The sequence below is a fragment of the Micromesistius poutassou genome (genome assembly GCF_964030765.1).
Source record: "Micromesistius poutassou genome assembly, chromosome: 9".
NCBI classification, from domain to species: domain Eukaryota; kingdom Metazoa; phylum Chordata; class Actinopteri; order Gadiformes; family Gadidae; genus Micromesistius; species Micromesistius poutassou.
Window position 1 is genome coordinate 10,546,874 of NC_140279.1, and position 23,307 is coordinate 10,570,180.

Sequence of the window (23,307 nt, forward strand, 5' to 3'; positions counted from 1 at the left end):
GTTTATTATTTTGAACAATAGAATCCTCTACATCTATACTCTCTGATGTAGTGCCGATGGATGTACAATAACTCCCTCTGGACCCCCACCACCACCACCACCTGCCAGAGGGGAGGGGTGAAAGGTCAACCTCAACAGACAGCTACACACATTGAATGCTAATGCCCCTTTAATCAGGACATGATTACATAGACACCTTTAATCAGGACTTGATTTTAGATACAACCACCTTTAATCAGGACATGATTTAAGTTATAGATATATTTTATTTGCACTTGATTTAAGGTAAAGACACTTTTAATCAGGACATGATTTAAGATACAGCCACCTTTGGATGAAGACACTCTGCACACAATTACCGTTTTAAAATGGTAATATAATTATCTTTCAAAAGCACTTGTGTAGTTGCATAATAATATGATAATGACTTCATAATACAATTATTGCAATATTACATTTTGTTGTTAAGTGACACAGCTAGCTGTGATACATGTGTCCAATCTTCACTAATGCTTGTTGTTTTTAAACAGAAATGCATGGCCTATTATCCAAATTGTAGGCCATAAATGTATTATAATTATATTTACATTTAAGAATAATAAAAAAAATGAATAATAATTTATATCCCCCCCCTTCCCAAACCTACACAAATGTGTGATGCAGCACTTATATAACACTATAACTAAACAGTTATTACTTTCCATTAACGCTTTAATCAGAAGCGACTTGATGTTCAGCCTCATGTCCTCAAGGAACAGGCAGGGCTTAGGGCACCTCCACCTGTAACCATCTCAGGGACATTTAGGCTACAGGTGAGACGGCAGACATTGAACTCAGTGTAGAATAACAACAACACTAAACTATCCTCGCTCCCCTGTCCTGTCCACAGAGCCGTTGCTAAGCTTTTGGGGGCCCTACGCGCAGATTGTTGGCGACGACGTGCTCCGCCTCCGATGCGAAATAACGTTGGACCTGTTCGTAATTCATTTCTATATTTAGAAAATTGTAATGTAATAATCATATAATCAATAATCAATAATATCATCAATAATATCAACCTTAATTTTGCAATTTCCCCCCAGGTTCCTACGCGCTCTGCGTACTCTGCGTATGGGGAGCGCCGGCGCTGCCTGTCCACCTATACGTTTCCCTCTGCTCCTCATAGTGATGTATGTGGACGTACATGTTGATACATATGCCTATTTTTAAACATTGTTATTGCGGTGCAGAATGTCTGCTGTGAGTCCAGAGGTCCCCTATGAGATTGATAAGGTGCCTCTCATGTTATTCATAGTATTCCTGTGGGGACCCCCTGTGTTCGGGTCCTCCTCGAGGAACAAAACACAGGGAACAGGACCATCTTAGGAGGGGCCCCCGAGGGCCACCCCAGGTGTACCAGCCCCCCCAGGGACCCCCACCCCTGTTATGTATACTCCATGACATCAACACACACCGATAATACCCTTCGTTATGCAGACATGTTGTTGTGGTTGTTGTTGGGAGAGGTCACATTCACTGTACTCTGTCATTGTTTTGTATTTGGTCTACTTCAGGGTCTGGCACAATGTGTCTGGGGACTTTGAAGTTCCTAGGGACTACAGACATGTTTATGGATCCATTACTGTGTTGTTGATGAGCAACCATGTTTGTAGTTCTTGTAGTTTGTAAGGCTGTGTCAAGTCTCTCTTGCTGTGTGGTGTTCATAGGGTGGAGGACTATGGAGGCAGGATAGGCTGGTTGTAGTTGGAGCGTTTGACCCCATAGGTCAAATGTTGTTGGGTCAAAAGGTTCTGGGTTCAGAAGGTTCCAGGTATCCTGTAATCATCGTTGAGCAAGACGGCCATAAACCCTACCGGGTCATAAATGACATGTATCCTGTATGTAATTCACAGTAAATTGCTTTGGATTAAATCAGCTAAATTTCTTAATAGTCGTAGTAAAAAGATCTAAGGTAAATAAAATCCTAAATAATGTCAAATGTCAAATCTTCATTTTGTCCACTAGAGGGAGCTCCTTTACAAATGCTTGATTGTTTATTACAAAAGTAATTTTTTGCCCCGCTGTCACAAAGTCTATTGATATTGACCAAAAGTAAATATCAGTAGGCCTACCAATTGAATACATAAGTGAATTTCTTTGACTTGATCATTAAAACATTTGATGTAATCGTCAGCATGTCCTATGATTGTATTTTCCTGCTAAACATTCAAGAGTTTGGCAACTTGTGTAGAATTGTGCTGATTGATTCTGCAGACCTAGGAAAGTTTAGTATAAAAAGCAGTTTTCCATAAATAGATGTCTCTCGTCCAATATTCACTCTATCCAGACCGGATAGAGTATAGACAGATATAGTCTAATCTAATTTGGCCAATGTGATATAGCGACATTTAGGGTGAATAATCAAGACTTTTAATAAATAAATCAAAGTAAATCAATGTATTCTAAATCCATGTAGTCCTGCAGGACTTGAGGGAACTAGACCACCAGCAGGCCTCCTGTCCTGGGCCAGGAGTAGTCCATAGGTCTCGCTGTGTGAGCCAATGGAAGGAGGACCCGGCTCAGCCAGTCGTCTCTTCTCGTTTCCACTCGACAGCGACCATGGACTGCAATGGTGTCCTTCCCGAAGACACTAACTTGTGTTAGTATAGCCATTCGACGTTGAACTGAAGGTAAAACTTTTTTTTTTATCGCGTTTGTTCCCGATACAACAGCTTTATTAATAGATCGGTGCGCAGGGATTGAGGTTTAACCCTTCTTAGGTAACGCGGTTCCTCGGTCGTCGACCGCGTCTCGCTGCGTTAAAGTCTGCACTCAATCTAATCCACATTGGACCGATTTACAGCGTTTTAATTCGTTATTTGATGTTTTTTCGTGTGTATTTTCTGTACGCCTGCTGCCACACAATATTGTTCACCACTTTGGCGAATCGGCCCAGGTTACATGTTGCATGAGATAACAACTTCATGCACATTTTTGTTCATGTGAATATACATAGTGGTTAACTATTTGTGGCCAGTGGTGCAGAACTGTAGAGCTACATGTGAAGTGGCGAGGTGAACAACGTGTTGCAGCAGGGTTGTTCCGTGAATGTGAAGTCTCTCCTTGAATAAACACCGCTGTACTCAATGCATTATGCCAAGACATACGGCGAGAAGAAGCCACGTTGTGAGGAGGCTCCAAGGCGTTGGATCCTCTGCAGATCACTGGTCGATCACCATATCCCCCCAGAAACTACCCTAATCACCTCAAACGGAGCTGTGAGGTAGCCCTGCCCCGTCCTGCATGCCTTAATTGTTCGCTGTGATTGCAGGAGTGCCCGCGGCGGTCTGTCTGTCTGGAGCAGCCATGGGGGAGCTGGAAGGTTCGTACCGGGTCATCCAGACGCCTGGCACCCGGCTAGGGGCCCCGTTCAACGCGGGCATCAGCACCCTGGAGGCCGGGCAGGCTCTGTCGGTCCACATGTCCGCTGCCGGGAGGAACTACGGCAGAGGACTGCAAATGCGAGTGGTGGGCTTGGACGACTCCCAGGAGTTTTACGACATGGAGGTGAGTTACTTGTGACTTGTGCTACTTTAGATGCGGGGAGCGTCGTCCCGGGTTGGGGTTTGCATGGGAATATTTTGCATGGGATACTATATTATGAGTAATCCTGTTGGCTTTTGTCTCCTTTCCTTTCGCTACATACATCCTCAGCCACGTCCTCAGCTAGATAATAGTTGGACATCCATGATAAAGTCCGACTCAATTGTTAAATTATACCCAGGCTTGGCCTGCAGTGTACGGTCATGAATGTGGCAGACAGCGTTTCACCAGCCAATAAAGTAGCTCGGGCCAAGTTAATGAAGATCCTCGTTGCCACGGTAACCGAGAGTGAGGCGGCGCGCCGCCCCCCCCCCCCCCCCCCGGAGGGAGCAAACTTTAACTCAGCCCTCCAAGTGGAAATGTGTCGGACAGATGTGACAGGAACTCCTTTCCTGCAATAACGGGATTTATTATTTTCACACGGCACAACATTTCCCAGACTAAAGTGTGTGTGTGTGTGTGTGTGTGTGTGTGTGTGTGTGTGTGTGTGTGTGTGTGTGTGTGTGTGTGTGTGTGTGTGTGTGTGTGTGTGTGTGTGTGTGTGTGTGTGTGTGTGACCAGATTTTTAATGCTGAACATTTTAATGCTTTCGGTGTTGCAGCTTGCTTATGATTGGCTCCCGGGGTCTTTAAGCGGCTATCTGTTGTACCGGTTATCTGTTTGTTTATTTGTGGCTGCGGCAATAGGAAGCAATGAGGAAGTCGGCGTTCCCGTTCGGGCTTCCTGATCTCAGGGCTGCCAACTTTTGGGTTTTGGCCGGAGTGAGATTCTGTAAAATCTTGTAATGCATACCTTATAGCAGGGTCCGCGGGTGTAATTGTTGACGGGTGGGGGGGCAAAAGCGTGTGTCACACGGTGAAACTGTGAGAGTTGGCAGCTCTGTGATCTACTCTGAGTTCTGCAGCCCAACTGCTCGCTATGAAATCAAGGTGGTGATTGTGATTGGACAACAAATGTTTGCTTGTTTGTGCCACTGTAATGTGTCTACTCGTGTGGCTCAGGAGGTGGAGTGGGTTGGCTGGTAACCTGAAGGTTGCTAGTTTGATCCCTTGCTCCTTCTAGCTGAGTGTTGAGGTGTCCCTGAGCAAGACACCTCACCCTGGCTGCTCCTGACGAGCTGGTTGTCACCTTGCATGGTCGACACCACCGTCTGTGTGTGAATGTGTGCATGAATGGGTGAATGTTAGGCAATATAGTAAAGTCTTTTGAGTGGACGCTGGTTAGTAAAGCACTGTAGAAATACAGTCCATTTACCATTTACTGCTCTCCTCACCGTCCCGGGTAGGAGGGTCCCTCTTCTGGGTTCCTCATCAAGGCTTCCCCCCTCTGGGTTTGGGGGGGTTTTCTCCCGGTCCTTTAGGGGGTCCTTAGTGTCGGGGGGGGGGGGGGGGTGTCGTATAAAGTGGGCTGTGAAGCCCTTTGAGACTGGGGACTGGGATTAATGGCGATACTGAAGAACACAATGTACTCTAATAGACGCGAACAAAGCAGAATTAGCAGCTGGGGGTTGGAGTCTCCTATGGTTTATCGTTATGATTCAAACTGCGCTGGATTAATTACCCGGGCAGCCACAACAAGTCAGGCCCTGGCGGGAGGGGGGTGCGGCGCTGCTGAGACGTGATGTTTCATAATCTTCTGCACCATATGCCGTCTCTGGGACTGCGGGCCTAATAGAAGCTGACACATGCACACTGTTCCTCCGAAGCCAAGATGGAGTCGCAATGGGTCATTGGTTTTGTCCACCTCTACCTCCCTACCTCTCACCCTCCCTCTCCCGCGTTTGATCTCAGCCCTCTCTCTAATTTTACGACCGGTCGTATCTGTGTGTTGCAGAACCTTTACATCTGGTTTCACCACCACACCGAGACAAGTTGGTCTGAGTGGAAAAAGCATCGCCGTTGCATGTCCGATTTACATATCAACTTGCATGAATTAAGAGTGGTTTCTGGTTAATTAACCTGCAGACACTCTTTGTTAGGCTGTGAAGGCATGTATGGAAAAGGACGACTGGTCCTTTTCCATACATGCCCTTCACGTCCTAAGAAAGCGTGTGCAGCCGGGCCTGGCGTGTCATTTTATCCTGCTCTCCGTATGCAGAAATAGCCCCTAATGACAGTGTTGGATGTTTTAAAGGGTTGCGGCTCCGCCTGGCACAACCCTCTGCTGTCACCTATCCAGGCCTAGACTCCTACCGGGTCCCGTGGCGGTCTCCAAGGGGTCTCCTGTGATTCTGGTCTAGGGGGGGGTTCTGTTATGTGCATTTGGGAAGCTCTGAACTGGTCCGACAGAATGTTCTAGTGTAGGGCTGCATGTTAGAAGTGTGTTTGTCATCATACAACTCATGCACTATAGTGTGTGTGTGTGTCTATAAAGTGTGTGACATTTCAAGATGGAAAGCTTCCTTTTTAGATGTCCCCTTTCTAGTGTTGGTCTTGCGCTGAATGTGTGGCTGTGATGTTTCTCTGCTGCATGGTTTTATTACGCTGTGGTGGAACAGCTAAATCTGCAGTATCTCCACTTACTGCCATGGAAATTGTTTTGGTTTCAATCGCTCTGCTAAAGATGAAAAAAAAAATGCAAATAAATAAAGCAAAAGTACAGCAAGGCAATGCAAAAATATAAAACCGGGCCTCATATGTACAAATGAAAGCTGTTCCTGTATGTCTGACTTTAAGTCAGGGCTCACAACAGCTCCAAGGCCAGGTGAGGCATGACATCAGGCCCAACGTCTGCTGTAGTCTGACCAATCAGAGAGCAGACCAGGCTGTTACTGTGACTGCCCATGAGCTGCAGGTAACTGCTGGCACGGCCCCCGGGCCGCCCACCCTGGCCTCGGTGGCTCTGCTCCATGGGCCCCGCCCACCCCCCCACTGAAAGCCTGGCCTTGTGGTCTGGGGACGGGGGAACACAGAGCGCCTTCATCCAGGACCTGGGGCCCATCTGCTGGCCGGCTGGCCCCCGACTGAGCAGGACGAGGGTCTGCACCCAGGCTGAGAGAGGAGGGTTACAGGCGGTCCCTTAAAGGAGGGGAGGGTGGAGGGGGAGAGAGATAGGGGGGTCTAGGGGATGAGGGTTGTGGGGGAAAGGAGGGGAGGGCCAGGTGGGGAGTGGGTAGTACAGAGGGGAGGGTGGTGGGGGGGAGAGAGAGAGGGGGCAGTGTGGTAAGGGGAGAGTGGGTGGGGTGAGAGGGGGGAGAGAGAGAGAGAGAGGGGGGGGAGTAAAGGGTTGTAGGGAGGCAAGGGGAGGGGGAGCTTTGCTCAGTGTTGGCAAACAAGCACATAAATAGCCCCAGCGTGACGGGCCGGAGAGGAGGGGTCGGCGTCCTGCTGAGAGGGAGTGGTTTGATAGGAGGGGGGGGCAACGTCCTGCAGGGAAGACAGGGGTTTGATTGGGGGCCGGGGGGGGGGGGGGGGGGCAGCAAACACTTAAGTTTGAAAGAGTTCGACAGACTTTAAAATAGATTTTTAAGTATTTAATCGTTTTGCTTTGTTGTTTTTTGTATCTTCACTACGACACATGACAGATATTCCTTTGCTTGCCATCATGACATGGTATTGTTCTGGAACACTCCCTAGAGTGTTTATGAGTCATACGCCAGCCTTAATCTAGACCATTCATAGAGATCAAATAGAGCCTTGCCCTTTATGCCACTCTGAGGATAAGACGTCCTGGACCCACTCAGGCGTCTCACAGGTCTCATGGTGGCTAAACTCACCCAAAGTTACTGAAATTCTGAACAATCGAAACATACAGGAATGTTGGAGTTGCTACAAACAAATTCCAAGTACTTTTTTTTAGTAATTGTCACTAAAAACCTTCTCTATTTTGGTGCAGATGTACAAGGTTAGTATAATTACCATTATTGGATAATGGTTACTTGGAAGAGATGGAACATCTCGCAGAAATCAAGTACGAAGTGTGTTTAATGCCATTCAGAGAATACCAGTGCACCAGTATAGACAGCTCTCAGCTTCACATTGTGCACGTTGTACCAGAGACATCCAACGTGTATTGCAATAGTCCTATTCACTTAGGATTAGTTCTACCAAGGGAAGCCATGGGAATTCTACCCATCTTTCATCTCTCGATTCCTTCATGCCTGTAAACTGTCAAGTAGCTCTTCCTTCTAAGCCCATCCTGGCAAACGCACAGCACTGCTACGGTAATTGTTTTCCCATGTCGATCCAGGACTGTGCATAGCTCTGGGTGAGAGTAATGATGAAAGGTTGCATGTTGCGTGGACCTGTAGTGAGTTGGCAGAGGAAAAGGGATCTGGAGGGAAGAGTGTTAGAGGTTAGTAATGATGGGATGTGTGGAAACATGTTGAGATCCACTGTTCAGTAACAGCGGGGTTTGCGTGACCTTAACTTCTCATTTCCTTTGTTAGAAGTCAGGCGAGGAGCCTCTCACCTTCTCCAGATTCCTGACATCATTATTACCCTTCTGAAATGGATCTTGAACAAAGAAACGTGTGGAACCAGCAGAGGAGAAGGAAAGTGTGGAAGAGTTATAACGGGTGCCCAGCTGCCCAGTGCTGCCCGGTGCCCGCTGCCCAGTCCGCTGAACAGTACTGTTCAGCGGACTGGGCAGCGGCTGCTTATGACAGCTGGATGATGGATCAGTGATCAGGAACTTGAACGGGAGCGAGAGGGGGTTTCAAACCAGCCTCTGCTGCCCTAGAGCTAAAACTAGTATCGGTTCCCGTTGAGTTAAGGCTAGCCTCTCCCTCAATAGCTTAAACTAGCTTCCCTCCCACAAGAGTTTAAACAAGCCTGTCTCCCCCAAGAGTTTGAACTATTCTCCGTCCCCGGGTGTTCAAACTAGACTGTCCCTAGGAGCTGGTGAAACCCGTTCAGTAGTCTGACCACACTTGATGACCACAGCAGGGGACAGAACCAACAAACCAGGGACTAGAATACAAAGAACAACAAACTGTGCCTTTTGAAGGCTGGTTGCTGGCGTGCGGACTGGTTTCAAGCAGTGATCTGGAGTACAGTAGCACAGCCTGAGTCAGCCACCGTAGCTCAGAGTCCATCTGTCTGCTCTCTAAAGTGCGGCCAGATCAAACCCCTGCTGGACGGCGTGTCCAGCAGGGGTTTTGTGTGTGTGTGTGTGTGTGTGTGTGTGTGTGTGTGTGTGTGTGTGTGTGTGTGTGTGTGTGTGTGTGTGTGTGTGTGTGTGTGTGTGTGTGTGTGTGTGTGTGTGTGTGTGTGTGTGTGTGTGTGTGTGTGTGTGTGGTGTATAGGTGTGGTATAAGGCAGTGAAAGGGTAAACTCTGGCCTGATTAGTGTCATTGTGGTTGGGTTGTCTTTTGCAAACAAACCCCCTGGACATCTGGTCCAGGGGTTCTGAGTACACACTCACTCAGTGAGTGTGTACTGTGGTGGTGGTCCACCCCCAATCAAATATCTTCTACTCCTCAATACCAGGACTATAAGTCATCACTGTTCAGATACACATTCAGATGTCTTTGTTCCATCAAGATTGAAATAAACTGGCCTCTATCAATGGCTCATTAATTAAAAGCGCCATATGTCTTAAAATAGAGAAAAATGTTATTCTCTTAACTGTAGTCTCTCTTTTATTGACTTGTCTTTCTTTTGTTATCAACGAGTATCAACACAACTTGGCGAATCTGAGTTTTGCAATATTGTTTGGTTACACTATAAAAAAGCGTATTGTAACACTGGTCGTTTTCAACTTCCAGGTCTGAAACGTAAACATGTGTCCCAGCAGTACCGGTCGCTACCGGTTGGTTCCACCCCGGCCGGTGCGACCGCCCCGTATTGTAAAGCTCCTCTGGGGCGTGGCGACACGCTCGAGTGTGTGAAAGGGAAAAGCTCAGACCCAACAAGCCCCAACACACCGCCACCCAGCCCCCCCCACCCCCTCCACGGGGGTTACCTCCACGGTGAGCCGGTGACGCGGCTCTAACCTGTCCCGCGAAACTCACCCGGGATCACAGCTACCTGCTGGGGGGGGTGGTTCAACCTGTTCGGCTGTTTGAGTCGTTCAAACAAAACACTTTATTGACCCTTTATTTACCCAGATGTCCTTTACAGTGAGGTTAAACCATCTCTGCTCCTAGACCAGTGAAGACCGATACGAAGAGTTCAAAGGCGTTCTCAGAGACCTTTATCCTAAGCACACTCCCGCCTCCCCCGACTCTCCCCCGCCTCCCTCCCCCCTCCTCCCTCCCTGGATTATGGGAAACAGATGTTTCTGCAGGAGAGTCTGCTTGTTGGCTGGGTGTGATTCACTGACCTGGTGACCCGTGTCTAAAGTAGAAGAGTTCCTCCACTGGGCTATTATCAAGCTTGCGTTGGCTGTGCACAAATGAACGCACGCACGCACACACATACACACGCACGCACCTACGCACAAACAAATCAGTTTGATCAGAATTCACGGTACATCGCTTTGTATCAAAGTGTCTGATTAATAACTCGATGGTAAGTGTCTGAGAATATCGATTCCCCAGTATGTTATTATTCGATTCAAAGACGCACAGGCCTGGGTAGTGTGGTGGCTGGGGTGTTCACTTCCCAGTCCAAGCTACAGGGTTTGATTCCCCAGTCCTTGAGCACAGCACCTCCTTCATTTTTCTGCATCTGAATCCACTAAAGTGGCTGTGATTGTGATAAATGAATAATAAGTCAATTGAACACCACTTTGAAGCAGAGTAAGAAGGAACAGATTTATTAACAGCAATCGTAACAATAATTCAGTTTTAACAACCTTAAACCCGCCAGTCTAGTCTGTACTTGACGTGTATGCTAGCTCCCCCGGGTTAGCAGTGTGCTATCTGAAGGCTGTTCTCTCTGTGCAGGATGGGGTTAAAGTTCTGTTCATGTGTACACAAAGCCAGCCCTTATTCCGGCCCTGTCTTTGTCTACGTCGGCTGTTGGTTACCGGCGGCTCCTATTTTAGGATCCCAAATGTCACAGGCCTGGGTTGGGTTTGGTCGTGTATAAGTTTATAGGTTGTTGTTGTTCGAGCCCTTGAGCTCTCCTGCTGTGTCGCTGTTGTGAAGTCAGACAAGAAGCTCTGTCGCTTTGGGACCTCTCTCTGTGTGACGTCGGTCGGAGCACATGATTTAGACATCTGCTGCAGACTGGTTTGACACGCTGGTCATGCCAGCTGAAGAACCAGTTAAAGTTGTGTGTTTTCTGAGGGGGAATTCCACTCAGATCGGACCTGGTGGATAAAGGAACGTATTATATTGTGGTGTTCAACTGGAACACGGCTAACACGCCATGAACACGAATAACATGTCTGGGACCAGTTTTCACTTTGGGTAGAATGAAACCATCGTGCTTATAGAAGAGAAAATATAAGCCAAAACCATCTCTCCTTCTAGATATAGATAGATGGAGATATAGATATATATGTGTGTATACAGTATATAGATTGATGGATATATAGATAATGTAGAATAAACAAACATTCCTGGAAACATATAATATATATGTATATACATATAATGTAGTAGACTAAAACCTCTCTCCTTCTGGATAGAGATAGATAATTTAGAATAACTCCTGGATAGATATACTGTATAGCATAGACTAAACCACTCTCTCCTGATAGAGGGGTAGTGTCGGGGGTTGTTGGTCATTTGTTTTGTTGTAAGTTTAACCATGCGCCGGAGCGTGTTGAATGGCGGTCCTTGTTTGGGTAATGAGTCCTTGTTGGGGTTAATGAGTAACACCAGGCAGGACCTGTGGAGAACACTTCCCCTGGTGACCGGGACAGGAGTCACCGTGTCCCGCCGCCGCCCTCCTGTCCCGGGGTCGGTCTGTTCAAACCTTGGAGGGCAGGGTCTGGGACTGGGGGGGGGGGGGGGGGGGCTACCGGGCCACGCTCCACAGAACCGCTCAGTTGACCTAGTGACAGTTTGAACCCACGCTTCACGTTGGTTGATAACGACCCGTCATCAGACCACGCAACTCTCAGTCGACCAATCACCTTCACTTCGCTCTGACAACTGATGGAACCACTGACTGAAAACATGACACCATAAAGTGTGGACATAGATGTTAATTTGGTTAATTAACTGTAAGTCTCTCCTCTTAATGACGTAGTGCTCAGAGGCTGAGGGGGCAGTTCTTCGTGGCTCTCGCTTAAAAGGGTTTGAAAAATGAATTAATAGGGGCATCAATGGGAATGAGTTACAACCACCTCTCTCTGATGCAACATTATCGTATCTATAGATACATGTATATAGTATGTTTTTCATCTTATTCTAATCGTTTTTTTATTATATTTTATTTCAAATTGGTAAATGTATTTGTATATATACTCTTGTTTTCGCACTCTTTTCCCACTGTACTGCTGGTCACTTGTGAATTTCTCCTAAGGGGGATTAATAAAGGACTAGCTATCTATCTATCTATCTATCCCCTGGTGGAACGTATTGTCTGAGAGAGGGCCAGGCCGTGTCCATGGTGTATCTGAGAGCATCTCTGATTCCAGGCTGGGTAGCCTAAAGCTTGACCTGTGAGAAGGCCAGAGACAGATTGATTCATCCATCTGTGTTCCAAACCACCTTCTGAAGTGGGTTCTCCCACAGATCTCCACCACAGCTCCCACTAAGCGTTGCTCCATGGTTCAGAACCAGAGCTCTTTGTGTCCGATGAGTGTCCTCCAGTGTGTGTATGTATCGCTGCAGGCCCATGCTATTCCCCTTGGCTGTACTGGCCTAATAATTAAAACCAAAGACCACGGGCATTGGGCAGTACATATCTTTCCTTTTGTGGCGCTGTAATACTGTACTTCACGCTCCCATAGGCAAAAGCAACGTTTTTTACAAGGCCTTTAAAATACAATTTAGCATTACAACCAGATGTGAAAGTCTATAATTTTCCCAAAACGTCGCAGGCTCCGGTTCCCGACCTCAAGAGCTACTCGTTCCTGGCACGTAGCAATTACTCCGTATTTCAGGAAAAACAAACGTCGGCCATCGCTAAGGTGAACGCCAGACGCCTTCCGGGCGTGTTCCCACCCCGCGGCCGTGTTTGGACGGGCGGGCCACATTTTAGCAGTTGGTGAATTCATCCAAACAAGAGATTTTCCTTCTCGGCCCGCTAGCGCTCTGACCCAGAGTAGACTGGGAGCAGACGGATAGCCATAGCATTCGGAGCTAGGCTAAACATGATCTGGTTCATACAAAGTTCAGGGATATCTTGTGTTATGTAATCACATGATGTAACATTTTTATGGGGTGCTTTGTGTAACTGGGGGAGTAGCCTGTCTGGCTGCATTTTACCCATGTTATAACATGGGGCCTTGATACAAATTAAATCATACCATATGATGCTACTGCATTCATAGCATGGAGCTATGATGCTAATTCAGTCTTAGCATGGGGCTATGATGCTAATGCAGTCATAGCATGGAGGTATGACGCTAATGCTGTTATAACAATGAGCTATGATGCTAAAGCAGTCATAACATGGAGCTATGATGCTAAATCAGTCATAACATGGAGCTATGATGCTAAAGGGAAGGTTTGCACTGCAGTGTCTGGATTTGAATCGTATGCTATAAGGTGTTCATGTCACCACTAATGGGTGAAGGAGGAATCACTGCCTGGTTCAGACCACCTGGTTCAGACCGCCTGCTGCTCTGGTGTGGGATGGGCGTGGCATGGACTCATGGCCTAAATGAGTTAATCTTTCAAACAAACACACTGTGTGGATTTGGTTGCTAGGCAGTGCTCACTCTAACGCATGAATGAGTGTGTCTGCGTCTGTATGTACATTTGTTTTGTTTAAAAGTGTTATTTGTAAATTATCTGTTTAACATTGTTGTGTTGTAATGTGATTTACCAGAATGTAGATAATATTTCCTATGCAGTTGCGCATATTTGTTTTGTTATGTTTGGCCTTGTGTTAACGTTCTACACTTGTTATAAATAAATGTTTTGCTGCTCTCACCTTTACCTTAGTAGATAGTCTTGAATTAAGGTTCAGGTTATAAATCTGAATGGATGGACAGGAGATTATCATTATTATTTATATTTTTTGTCTTTTTTTGGCAAGCATGGAAGTTCCATTAGGTTGATTATCATGATAATCCACTCTCTTTAACACTTTTGAACGTGTCCTACCATACAGGAACCATAATGATTTGTTTGTTTGTTCCTCAGACCAAGTCCCTGGGTCAGACTCTGCTGTCTGAGGTCTTTCAGAGAGGCAACCTCATTGAGAACGACTACTTTGGTCTGGAGTTCCAGAACACGCAGATGAACTGGGTATGTACAGGCATGTGTGTGTGTGTGTGCAGTCTGATGCTCTGTCGTTGAGTCTGACACAATGGTCAGACTCTGCTCTGATGTTGACCAGACTGACCTCAGACCAGGCAGGTAGCTGGAGTTATGTGGACGTGTTGGGGCGTCACTGCGGCCTGCAGGGTCCGTTGGTAAGAGATTAGCGAGACGCAGACTTCAGGTCTGCTGTTTACATTTAGGGTTTGTGCATTCTCTCAACAATGACCTCAAGCTCTACGTCAGGCTGTTTGTAGCTGGATTGCATGCTTCCCAAAGCAGCGTTTACAAAAAGCTGAGTACTTCACATATTTTCTGTCCAGAGGATAACTTGGTCATTCCGTAACCGTTACGTGTGGCCTCCTCATCCACTAGAACAGTGGTTCTAAAAATTATAAAAATACAAATAAACTATACTGTTGGCTAATTTCTCCCCACAAAAGAAGCACAACGCCAGCATATAGAGCTGAATCACATTCAGATGTATTCCTCCTGAAACTGACGACATTTTGGTGTTTCTGGATGCGCTTTCTTTTTCACAGATTCTCCTTCCTCCTTGTTTTCACATTTACGTTTCAACCACTTAAAAGTACCCCCTGCAGTACTCCAAAGTACCCCTAGGGGTACGCATACACCCATTTGGAAACCACTGCACTAGAACTATTTCAGCGTTATCCGTGGAATGACCGAAGGGTTTGTTACTGCATGAGACATGTTTACCTTGCAAAGCCTTAGTGGTTTGTAGCAACATATTTAAATGCATGTAAATCAGATCCACATATGCGGCAGTATTCAAAATGAGCAGAAAGGCGTGTGTGTGTGTGTGTGTGTGTCATGGCTGATACAGGCTGCCTCGCTCTCTCTGGGAAACTCATTCTGATCATTACCTCTGTGTTGAAGCTCATTCTTCCTCGTCTTCCTCTTCCTCAGGTGTGGTTGGAGCCCATCAAGCCCATCGTGAGACAAGTCAGAAGTAAGTCCAACCTGCCCCCTTCCCCCGCCCTGCACTGCATTGTGGGTAGGCTGTTGGTTAACCCCTGTGTGTTGCTCCCCCCTCCAGGACCGGCCAACACGCTCTTCAGGCTGTCGGTCAAGTTCTTCCCCCCAGACCCCGGACAGATCCAGGAGGAGTACACCAGGTCAGACTCCCATCAACCCATCCACCATCACCTCCACCACCCCATCCCGACCAGCACCAGCCCCATCACAACCATCACCACCACCATCACCAATGACCCCATCATCTCCACCATCCCCCCATCTCCATCCTCACCCCCATCACCCACACCACCAGCTCCACCACCACCCTATCATTTATTCAGGAGGACTCTTATTCACAATCTCTTTATTTGTGTAATCATACAATGGTGCTTGTAACAGGAACGAGGTTGTAGCTTATGCTCGTTAGCCTAATGTGTCGAGATGGAGCCAATGCCAGTACAATCTGGAGGTGCTAATGTCTGTCTGTCTGTCTGTCTGTCTGTCTGTCTCTCTCTCCAGGTATCTGTTCTCCCTGCAGATGAAGAGGGACCTCATGGAGGGGAGGCTGTTGTGCACCGAGAACACGGGCGCTCTGCTGGCCTCACATCTCGTTCAGTGTACGTCCCGGTCTTTACTCCATATATAAACAGGCTATATAACCTCTATATACAGGATGTACACTGTATATTTACAATACTGTCTATCTACCGGCTATATACCATCAATACGTTTGTATCTTTGTTTGATGTAAGGGAGTGGTGGGTTGGGGGTAGGTGAGTTTGATGACGAGGTGTTTCTGTTCCGCAGCGGAGATCGGAGACTACGACGAGCTGGCGGACCGGGACTACCTGAGGCTGAACACCCTGCTGCCGTACCAGGACAAGGTCCAGGACCGTGTCATGGACTTCCACCGGAGACACCTGTGAGTCCACTGCACCTCTGCTGGGTTTGGTTCTGAATCCACTGTCTCTGTGTGTGTCTCTCTCTGTTGGTCCTCTCTCTCGGTCTCTATGGGTCTGTTGGCCTCTCTCTCCTGGTCTTCTCTCTCCTGGTCTTTATAGGTCTGTCAGTTCCTTTCTCCTGGTCAGTCTCTGTCTTTCTCTCTAAAACAAGGGTCCGTTGCTCAGTAGGGTTGTGTGTGTGTGAAGTGAACTTAGAGTTGCAGATAAATTAGCTAGCTAGTATAAAGGTAGTAGGTAGAGTTTGAGCTAGTGCAGCGCTGTAGCTCTGGATGGGAGTTTGGTCGTGTGAGAGATGCAGAGACTTCGGGTCATGCTAGGCCGTCCAGGTGGCTCTCAATCTCCAAGATCGCTAGCCCCAATACCTCTCTAAAGTCTCTGGGTCGTTTTCCACACACACACACACACACACACACACACACACACACACACACACACACACACACACACACACACACACACACACACACACACACACACACACACACACACACACACACACACACACACACACAAAACCCCTGCTGGACACGCCGTCCAGCAGGGGTTTGATCTTGTGGTCTTTGTTCTGTGTTGAGCAGCACAAACACAACCATTTACAGTCCTGAGTCGCTGTACATGCAGATTTATGCGACCCCCTTCCGTTGTGGATTCTTAAAGAATGCAGAATTATTCTGACGGTTGCTCTTGTCTGTGCTATGACCTTTTTAATAAAAGAAACACAGCACTGCTGTGCCGTCAGCGTTCCAGCCCTCTGTGGTCGGAATTCCTCGGAGCGAGTGCTGTAATTCATGTTGTTGCTCTCTGAGAATGTTCCATCGATGGTTGAATGAGCCGTAGATTGGGTAACGTCACGTTGTGTGCTAAATTTAGCACAATGCCATGATACACAATAGCATGTTTATTACATTGTTATTACATTACATTTTCTTCATCCCTTATCAGGAATGTAGCTAAACCTCTTCATTCCTTATCTGATCATTCAAACCAATGTCTTAACCGTTTCAAGGAAGATCCCTTTTGTGTGGTTCAACTGCAAGCAGTTGAATCGCTTGAGTCAACCAAAAACAGTTTAGCAGACAGTCAGAAGTGTTAGCTAAACAAGCCTTCCTTACATGCCCTGCCGCCATTTTAGGGCCTTAAATTCCAATAATCGAATACAGCATTTAATCAACAACCTTCCAGAACTTTCCCCACAGCCTCTTTGTTTTGTAACGTTGCAGATCCCCACAGTGGCCAGTGGGGGAGCGAAACCTCACGACAGCACAGCGCTACACTAATCCGTTCCCCGGGAAGTCTTGTTGGACGCACAGCTAGTAATCCTTTGTCTATTAGCCGTCAGGCTAGTAGGGCAGCCGTGGGGAGGGGGTTGCTAAGAAGATTTTGACGCTGATCGGATAAACAGAATTAGAATGTGGTGGTGATTGGACAGATCGCCAGGCGCTGGCAGATTGTTCGGTTTGTAATCGCACACTTGAGATGTCCAGGAAGTTTAGAGCCGATGGTCTGACGATGGTTGTTCAGTGATGAGGAGGCTGTTGGTGAATACGTTTCGATCCAGGCTATACCGGCTAGCTAGCGCTAGACGGGAAATGGCGGGAAAATGGTTGCGCAACTGAAATGTCGGTTATACCGTATTCTTCGTACTGCTCTTCCTCATCTGGAATTAAACACAGCCTGATAATCTTTCTGTGGACATAGGCATATGGAAAGTGTCTGTTTTCACTGCAGAAACATTTGATTGTTTTTTAATCAATTTCACCGTTCAATAAAAAACAAACCACATGTAGACGTCATGGAAATAAACAGAAACAAGTTTTTATATTTATTCCCTAAGTTGTCATTTACCTTGATTTAAACCAAGAACTATTGCACTTTATCACTGCTGCCGTCACTCACTTAAATTTCAATGAAATCAATAAATAAATCAAATCAACCCAGTGGTTTTGCTCTAAATCAATCCCATCTGTTGAGATAAAACAGCCAGCGATCAAATAACAAGGTGTTAAGCTTCTCTCCCATGTGTGTTGGCTCTCTCTCTCCAGTGGACAGACTCCAGCGGAATCCGATTTCCAGGTTTTGGAAATCGCCCGCAAGCTGGAGATGTACGGAGTCCGGTTCCACCCGGCGTCGGACCGGGAGGGCACCAAGATCAACCTGTCCGTAGCCCACATGGGGCTCCAGGTGTTCCAGGTGCGTCCTGAGACACGCTACCATGGCAACCAGTCGTGGACTAACCATAACACTATCCAGGCTGGTGATACATAACGTGAAATCTGTTTTATAATGACAAACATGATGAGATTTATACAAGGTAATGAAATCAAGTTGGCGACGTGACATTTTAATTATCTAATTATTATATTGGATTATAAACTTTTCACTATTCAGTTTCACTATTCACAACAAAGTATACATTACTTAAACATATATTTTATCATCAAATCCTCAATAAACATATTATGAATGCATTTTATTAGTTTTATACTTTTACTTTTTTTATAACTTTTATGTTATTTTTATATTTTATGTTGGATAGTATTGTGCCTCCTTAACAAAGTAATACTTTCTGGTAACAATGTGTTTTCTGCAGGGAAACACGAGGATCAATACCTTCAACTGGTCCAAGATCCGAAAGCTGAGCTTCAAGAGGAAACGCTTCCTGATCAAACTTCACCCCGAAGTTCATGTATGTACTGAGAGCTAGGTGGATGTAGAGCTAGGTGGATTGAAGTTCTAGATTATAATATTTTACCATTATCTTTGGGTCTAGGATAATATAACTGACTATAAGTTGGCTATATAACTATTGTTTATATTGTAACACCTTCCTCTCCTGTGGCCACCAGGGGCCTCACCAGGACACCCTGGAGTTCCTGATGGGCTCCAGGGACCAGTGTAAGATCTTCTGGAAGAACTGCGTGGAGCACCACTCCTTCTTCCGCCTGCTGGACCAGCCGCTGCCGCCCACCAAGGCCATCCTTTTCAGCCGGGGATCCTCCTTCAGATACAGGTAGCTCCTTCTGGCTCCTCCTCCTTCAGGTACAGGTAGAATGCAAACATAAGATCAGGGATAAGATATACAACTGAAAACAGTTTTTAATCTTAAAACAAAAAGACCTAAAACAATGAAAAGGTACCATAGCAGCAAAGTTGAAATTCGGGATATTGCACCTTTGCAGAAATTTAAACCCTTACCATACATACAAGTAGTGCAGTTCGGAATATACAAATACAACATTTAGGTGCAGTACTGTAGACTCTGCCCTGCTCCCCCTGAATAAAAGTATCAGCTAATAATAATAATAATTAAAACTGCGCGCAGTGATGAACGGGACCTCGCGCCGGCTTGCGGCCGCGTCACGTGCCGTCCTAACATGTGTGCTGGCACGATGTGCACATGTTAGGACCGCACGTGACGCAGCCGCAAGCCGGTAAGAGGTCCCGTTCATCACTGCGCGCAGTTTTAAAAAAAATTTGCGCCGGCTTGCGGCCGCGTCACGTGCCGTCGTAACATGTGTGCTGGCAAGATGTGCACATGTTAGGACGGCACGTGACGCAGCCGCAAGCCGGCACGAGGTCCCGTTCATCACTGCGCGCAGTTTTAAAAAAGCGCAGTTTTAAAAAAAATTCGCGAATTTATGTAATCTGTAGAAGCAGAGGTGCCCTGTGGTGTCCTACTGATTGTTTTGACATTAACATGTAAGACCACATTTAACTGAATTACATGTTCATTAACCCTACATCAATGATCCGATAAATTCCCTAGGAGGAGTTAGTTGAAATACAACGCGAAAAAGTGAAAGAGTTCCATTCAAAATGGCCAACTTTGACAGCACGCCACGGCCATGCCCTTCAATGTACAGTCACAAATAGCACGATTTTGGTTCAGCACCACTTCATGACTGTACTGACCAATTTTGAAGCAGATCCAATAAATTCCCTAGGAGGAGTTCATTCAAATACAAGGCAAAAAAGTGAGAAAATTTTCAAAATGGCCGCCGAGAGTGAAAATTAAAAATGCAAATAGCCGACTTCCGGTGGGGTTTGGGGCATGGGTCCAAGAGGCTTTTCTGTAGGTCATGGGACCTTATACGTGCCTACCAAGTTTCATACATATTGGTGAAACGTGGCGCAGGGGCTGGTTTTTAAAGTTCCTGTAGGGGGCGCTACACATATGAGAAACACGAATTTTGGTATGTGAGCTAGAGGCACCAGTTTACACGTGTCCTGTGAATTTCATATTCATAACTATTACGGTGTCCGCAGAGTGATCGACCCTCCTCTGGCGGCCATGTTGTTTTTTAAATCGACTTAATTTTTGGTGAGCAGTTAGAACTTTGGTACCTAACGGCTATTGAGTTGGTCCCGCTCAAATCAAACATTGCGTCTATGAACTGTGGCTATTTTAGTAACGGGCCACGCCCACTTCGATGCCACGCCCCATTTGAAAAATTGTTGACTTATTCTTGTTCAGAATTTGATTATGAACAACTTTAGTAGAGAGGTCCAACACCATAGGAGTCCAATTAATGTAGATATGTGCAATTTACTATTTTTGGGGTGAAAAACACACCCCATTTTGAACTCAATGGCTCATGGGTACTTTGAAATTTATCCTACAGACTAATCCTTATGTCAGATTGAAGATAATGGGCCATAGATGAGATGTGCCAAAGGAATTTTGTCAAAGTCGAAAAACCTGGGATCCTTGGGGAATTTACTGTTTTTAACTAAATTCAAAATGGCGGGAAATCTGGCTACCGGAAGTGCTAAGTTAGTATCTGCAAATTTCTTCATTATGAGGATTTGCATATGTGTGCAAAGTTTCATGAGTTTAGGTCCAACCGGTGACGAGTTATGCTTGTGCAAACGTTGAAATTTTGGCATAGTTGGTATAGCGCCACCTAGGGGCAAATGTGAATTTGAGGGCTAGAATATCAAATTTTTCACCAGTCCCACAAAATGTGCCAAATAAAAATGAGTTTTCGAATATGTGCAGGGGGGGAAAAATGCAGTCGAAGACGGAGAAAAATAATAATAAGAAGAAACACGAGGATTTCAATAGGGTCCTTGCCAAGTTTGGCTCGGTCCCTAATAATCATGAGGGTTTCAATAGGGTCCTTGCCAAGTTTGGCTCGGTCCCTAATAATCATGGGGGTTTCAATAGGGTCCTTGCCAAGTTTGGCTCGGTCCCTAATTACATAAATAATACCCAACCCACAATAACATTAGGTATCCACAGATACTGTGGATAGATACTGTGAATACCTAATGAAACTGTTGCATCCTGGGAGTTGTTGTTTTTCTCTTCAACTGAAGCTGTGGTCCGTTTGTAGTGGTCGGACTCAGAAGCAGCTGGTGGAGTACGTGAGGGACAGCAGCACCAAGCGGACCCCCTACCAGAGGTGAGGATCTGGGGGGCAGAGCGGTCCGGAACCATCTCTCATTGTTTAGTTTGGAGCTAACCCGGACTTCCTTCTTGTCTCTTCAGGAGGAACAGCAAGATCCGGAGTTCTGCTCGGTCCCTGGCTTACGACATGCCCAAACTGGTGAGGAATGGGACAGGGAATACCGTTGGGATCGGAAAATTAAATCAATTTTTATTATTATTATTTTTTGTTTTGAGTTAATCTAGGGAACGTGAAATATATATATATATATATATATATATGAAAAACGTCATCCTATTGGTCAAAATATTCTACAATGGAGGAGCATTTAGAGCCAATCAGAGGCTCTGTTCCTAGAGCTGGGGGGAATCAGTTAATGATTGTGAGGTCCCTTTTTTGCCTAATGTCACCCTCATACATTGATCTGTTCTCCCCTCTCTCTCCCTCCCTCCCTCTCTTCCTCTCTCTCTCTCCCCCTCGCCCTCTCTCCAGAACCTGTCCTTCAACGACAGTCTGCGGGCCCCGGGCCCCATGGGCTCGGCCTCATCGCCTCTCTCCTACCAGCACTCCCTCCTCTCCAGCTCCTCCCTGCAGCGGTCGCCCCAGCCACCCCTCCCCCTGCTGGGGCAGCCCCCCCCGGCGCTGGAGCCACGCCTCCGGCACCCCCAGACCCACGGCACCACGCCCCCCAGCCCGCTGAGGGACGACCTGGCCCAGACCGCCGCTGCCGCCGCCGCCGGCTCCCCTTCGTCCCACTGCGCTCTCCAAGGTGCCCCTAGCCTCCAGCTGTGTGTGGTAGAGAGTAGCATCCCCCCATCGCAGCCCCTCCACAATGGCAACCAGGGGGGGAGGAGGGGGGCGGGGCCCGGGGGAAGGGCGGGCGTAGGGGGAGGTGGGGTGTCGGTGCGTAGCATGGGCGTCCTCACGCCCGCGGCCTTCGAGGCCGAGCTGATGCGCTCGGCGCCGCTGCGCGTCAGCGAGGAGTTCATCGACGATGACCCCGCCGAGATCTCGTTCTACGGCGGCGGGGCCCTCCAGGCCTACGCCCTCGAGGGGCCCCTAGGGGGCCGCGGCCCCGACGACGACGACAGCGTCGATCGCTACGGTTACAGTGAGGAGGCGGACCCCCACGGGGACGACCCCGGCGCTGCGTACAGCCTGGACGACCTGAGTGTGGGGGGCGGGCGCTACGGCGACGGCGGCGGGCTGGGGCGGTCGGAGACGAGCTCGCTGGTCAACAACCGCTCGGAGTGCAGCTCGCTGGACCACCTGGGGGGGCTGAGCTCGGCGGGGGAGGGGGGGTACGGCGGGGGCGTGGGGGGGTACGGCGGGTACGGGGGCGGCGGGGGCGGGGGCGGGGACGCCACCTCGCTGCGGCTGCCCGGCTCGGACAACCCGTCGGAGGCCAGCTCGCTGGTCAACTTCCCGGCGTACTCTGAGCGCTCGGAGAGCAGCTCGGCCGTGCAGTTCAGCGACCTGCTGGAGCAGCTGGAGCAGCTCAGCTACCCCCCGACCGCCACCGACGAGCCCCCCTCCTCCGACTCGGAGGGGTCGGACTGGGGGTCGGACGGCGGGCTGCCCCCCGAGCAGAGCCTGTTCTACAGCAACCCGCTGACCGGCGCGGGCGGCATCGAGAGCTTCCTGCTGCAGTGCCACAACCTGCAGGCCCTCGCACTCGCCGACCCCTCGGGTCCCGGGCCCCTGAAGATGTAACACACAGAGGGCCCCTACAGAGGGGCCCCTGGAGATGTAACATTACAGAGGGCCCCTGGAGGTGTAACACACAGAGGGCCCATGTACTACACAGAGGGCCCCTACAGAGGGCCCCTCTTGATGTAACATTACAGAGGGCCCCTGGAGGTGTAACACACAGAGGGCCCCTACAGAGGGCCCCTCTTGATGAAACCCACAGAGGGGTCCTTGAAGATGTACCTCACAGAGGGCCCTCCATCACCCCCCCCCCCCCCCCCCCCCCCCCCCCCCAGCTGAGATGACACGTTGTGTCATCACGGCCGCTCTGCCGGTGGTTACCCATGCCTCGCCTCCCCCAAACGTAGAGCTACAAGTCATCTCGCACGCGGCGTTGTCTGGTTCCTCAATGACAGACTAGTTGAGGAGGTTCACA

General features: G+C 48.0%; 1 protein-coding gene across 3 annotated transcripts in view; it reads left to right on the plus strand.

The window, feature by feature from the left end:
- The first annotated feature begins 2,518 nt into the window (after nt 1-2,518).
- farp2 (FERM, RhoGEF and pleckstrin domain protein 2) overlaps nt 2,519-23,307 on the plus strand; it is a 36,895-nt gene continuing 16,106 nt past the window's right edge. For all 3 annotated transcript variants that reach the window (XM_084472762.1, XM_084472763.1, XM_084472764.1), the window contains exons 1-13: nt 2,519-2,669; nt 3,311-3,546; nt 13,733-13,837; nt 14,780-14,822; nt 14,910-14,988; nt 15,350-15,447; nt 15,638-15,752; nt 17,835-17,982; nt 18,383-18,478; nt 18,639-18,802; nt 21,129-21,197; nt 21,284-21,341; nt 21,675-21,951. In XM_084472762.1, coding sequence (XP_084328888.1) covers nt 3,346-3,546; nt 13,733-13,837; nt 14,780-14,822; nt 14,910-14,988; nt 15,350-15,447; nt 15,638-15,752; nt 17,835-17,982; nt 18,383-18,478; nt 18,639-18,802; nt 21,129-21,197; nt 21,284-21,341; nt 21,675-21,951 — 1,453 coding nt within the window. In that variant the 5' untranslated portion in view covers nt 2,519-2,669; nt 3,311-3,345. The remainder of the gene's footprint in view (nt 2,670-3,310; nt 3,547-13,732; nt 13,838-14,779; nt 14,823-14,909; nt 14,989-15,349; nt 15,448-15,637; nt 15,753-17,834; nt 17,983-18,382; nt 18,479-18,638; nt 18,803-21,128; nt 21,198-21,283; nt 21,342-21,674; nt 21,952-23,307) is intronic.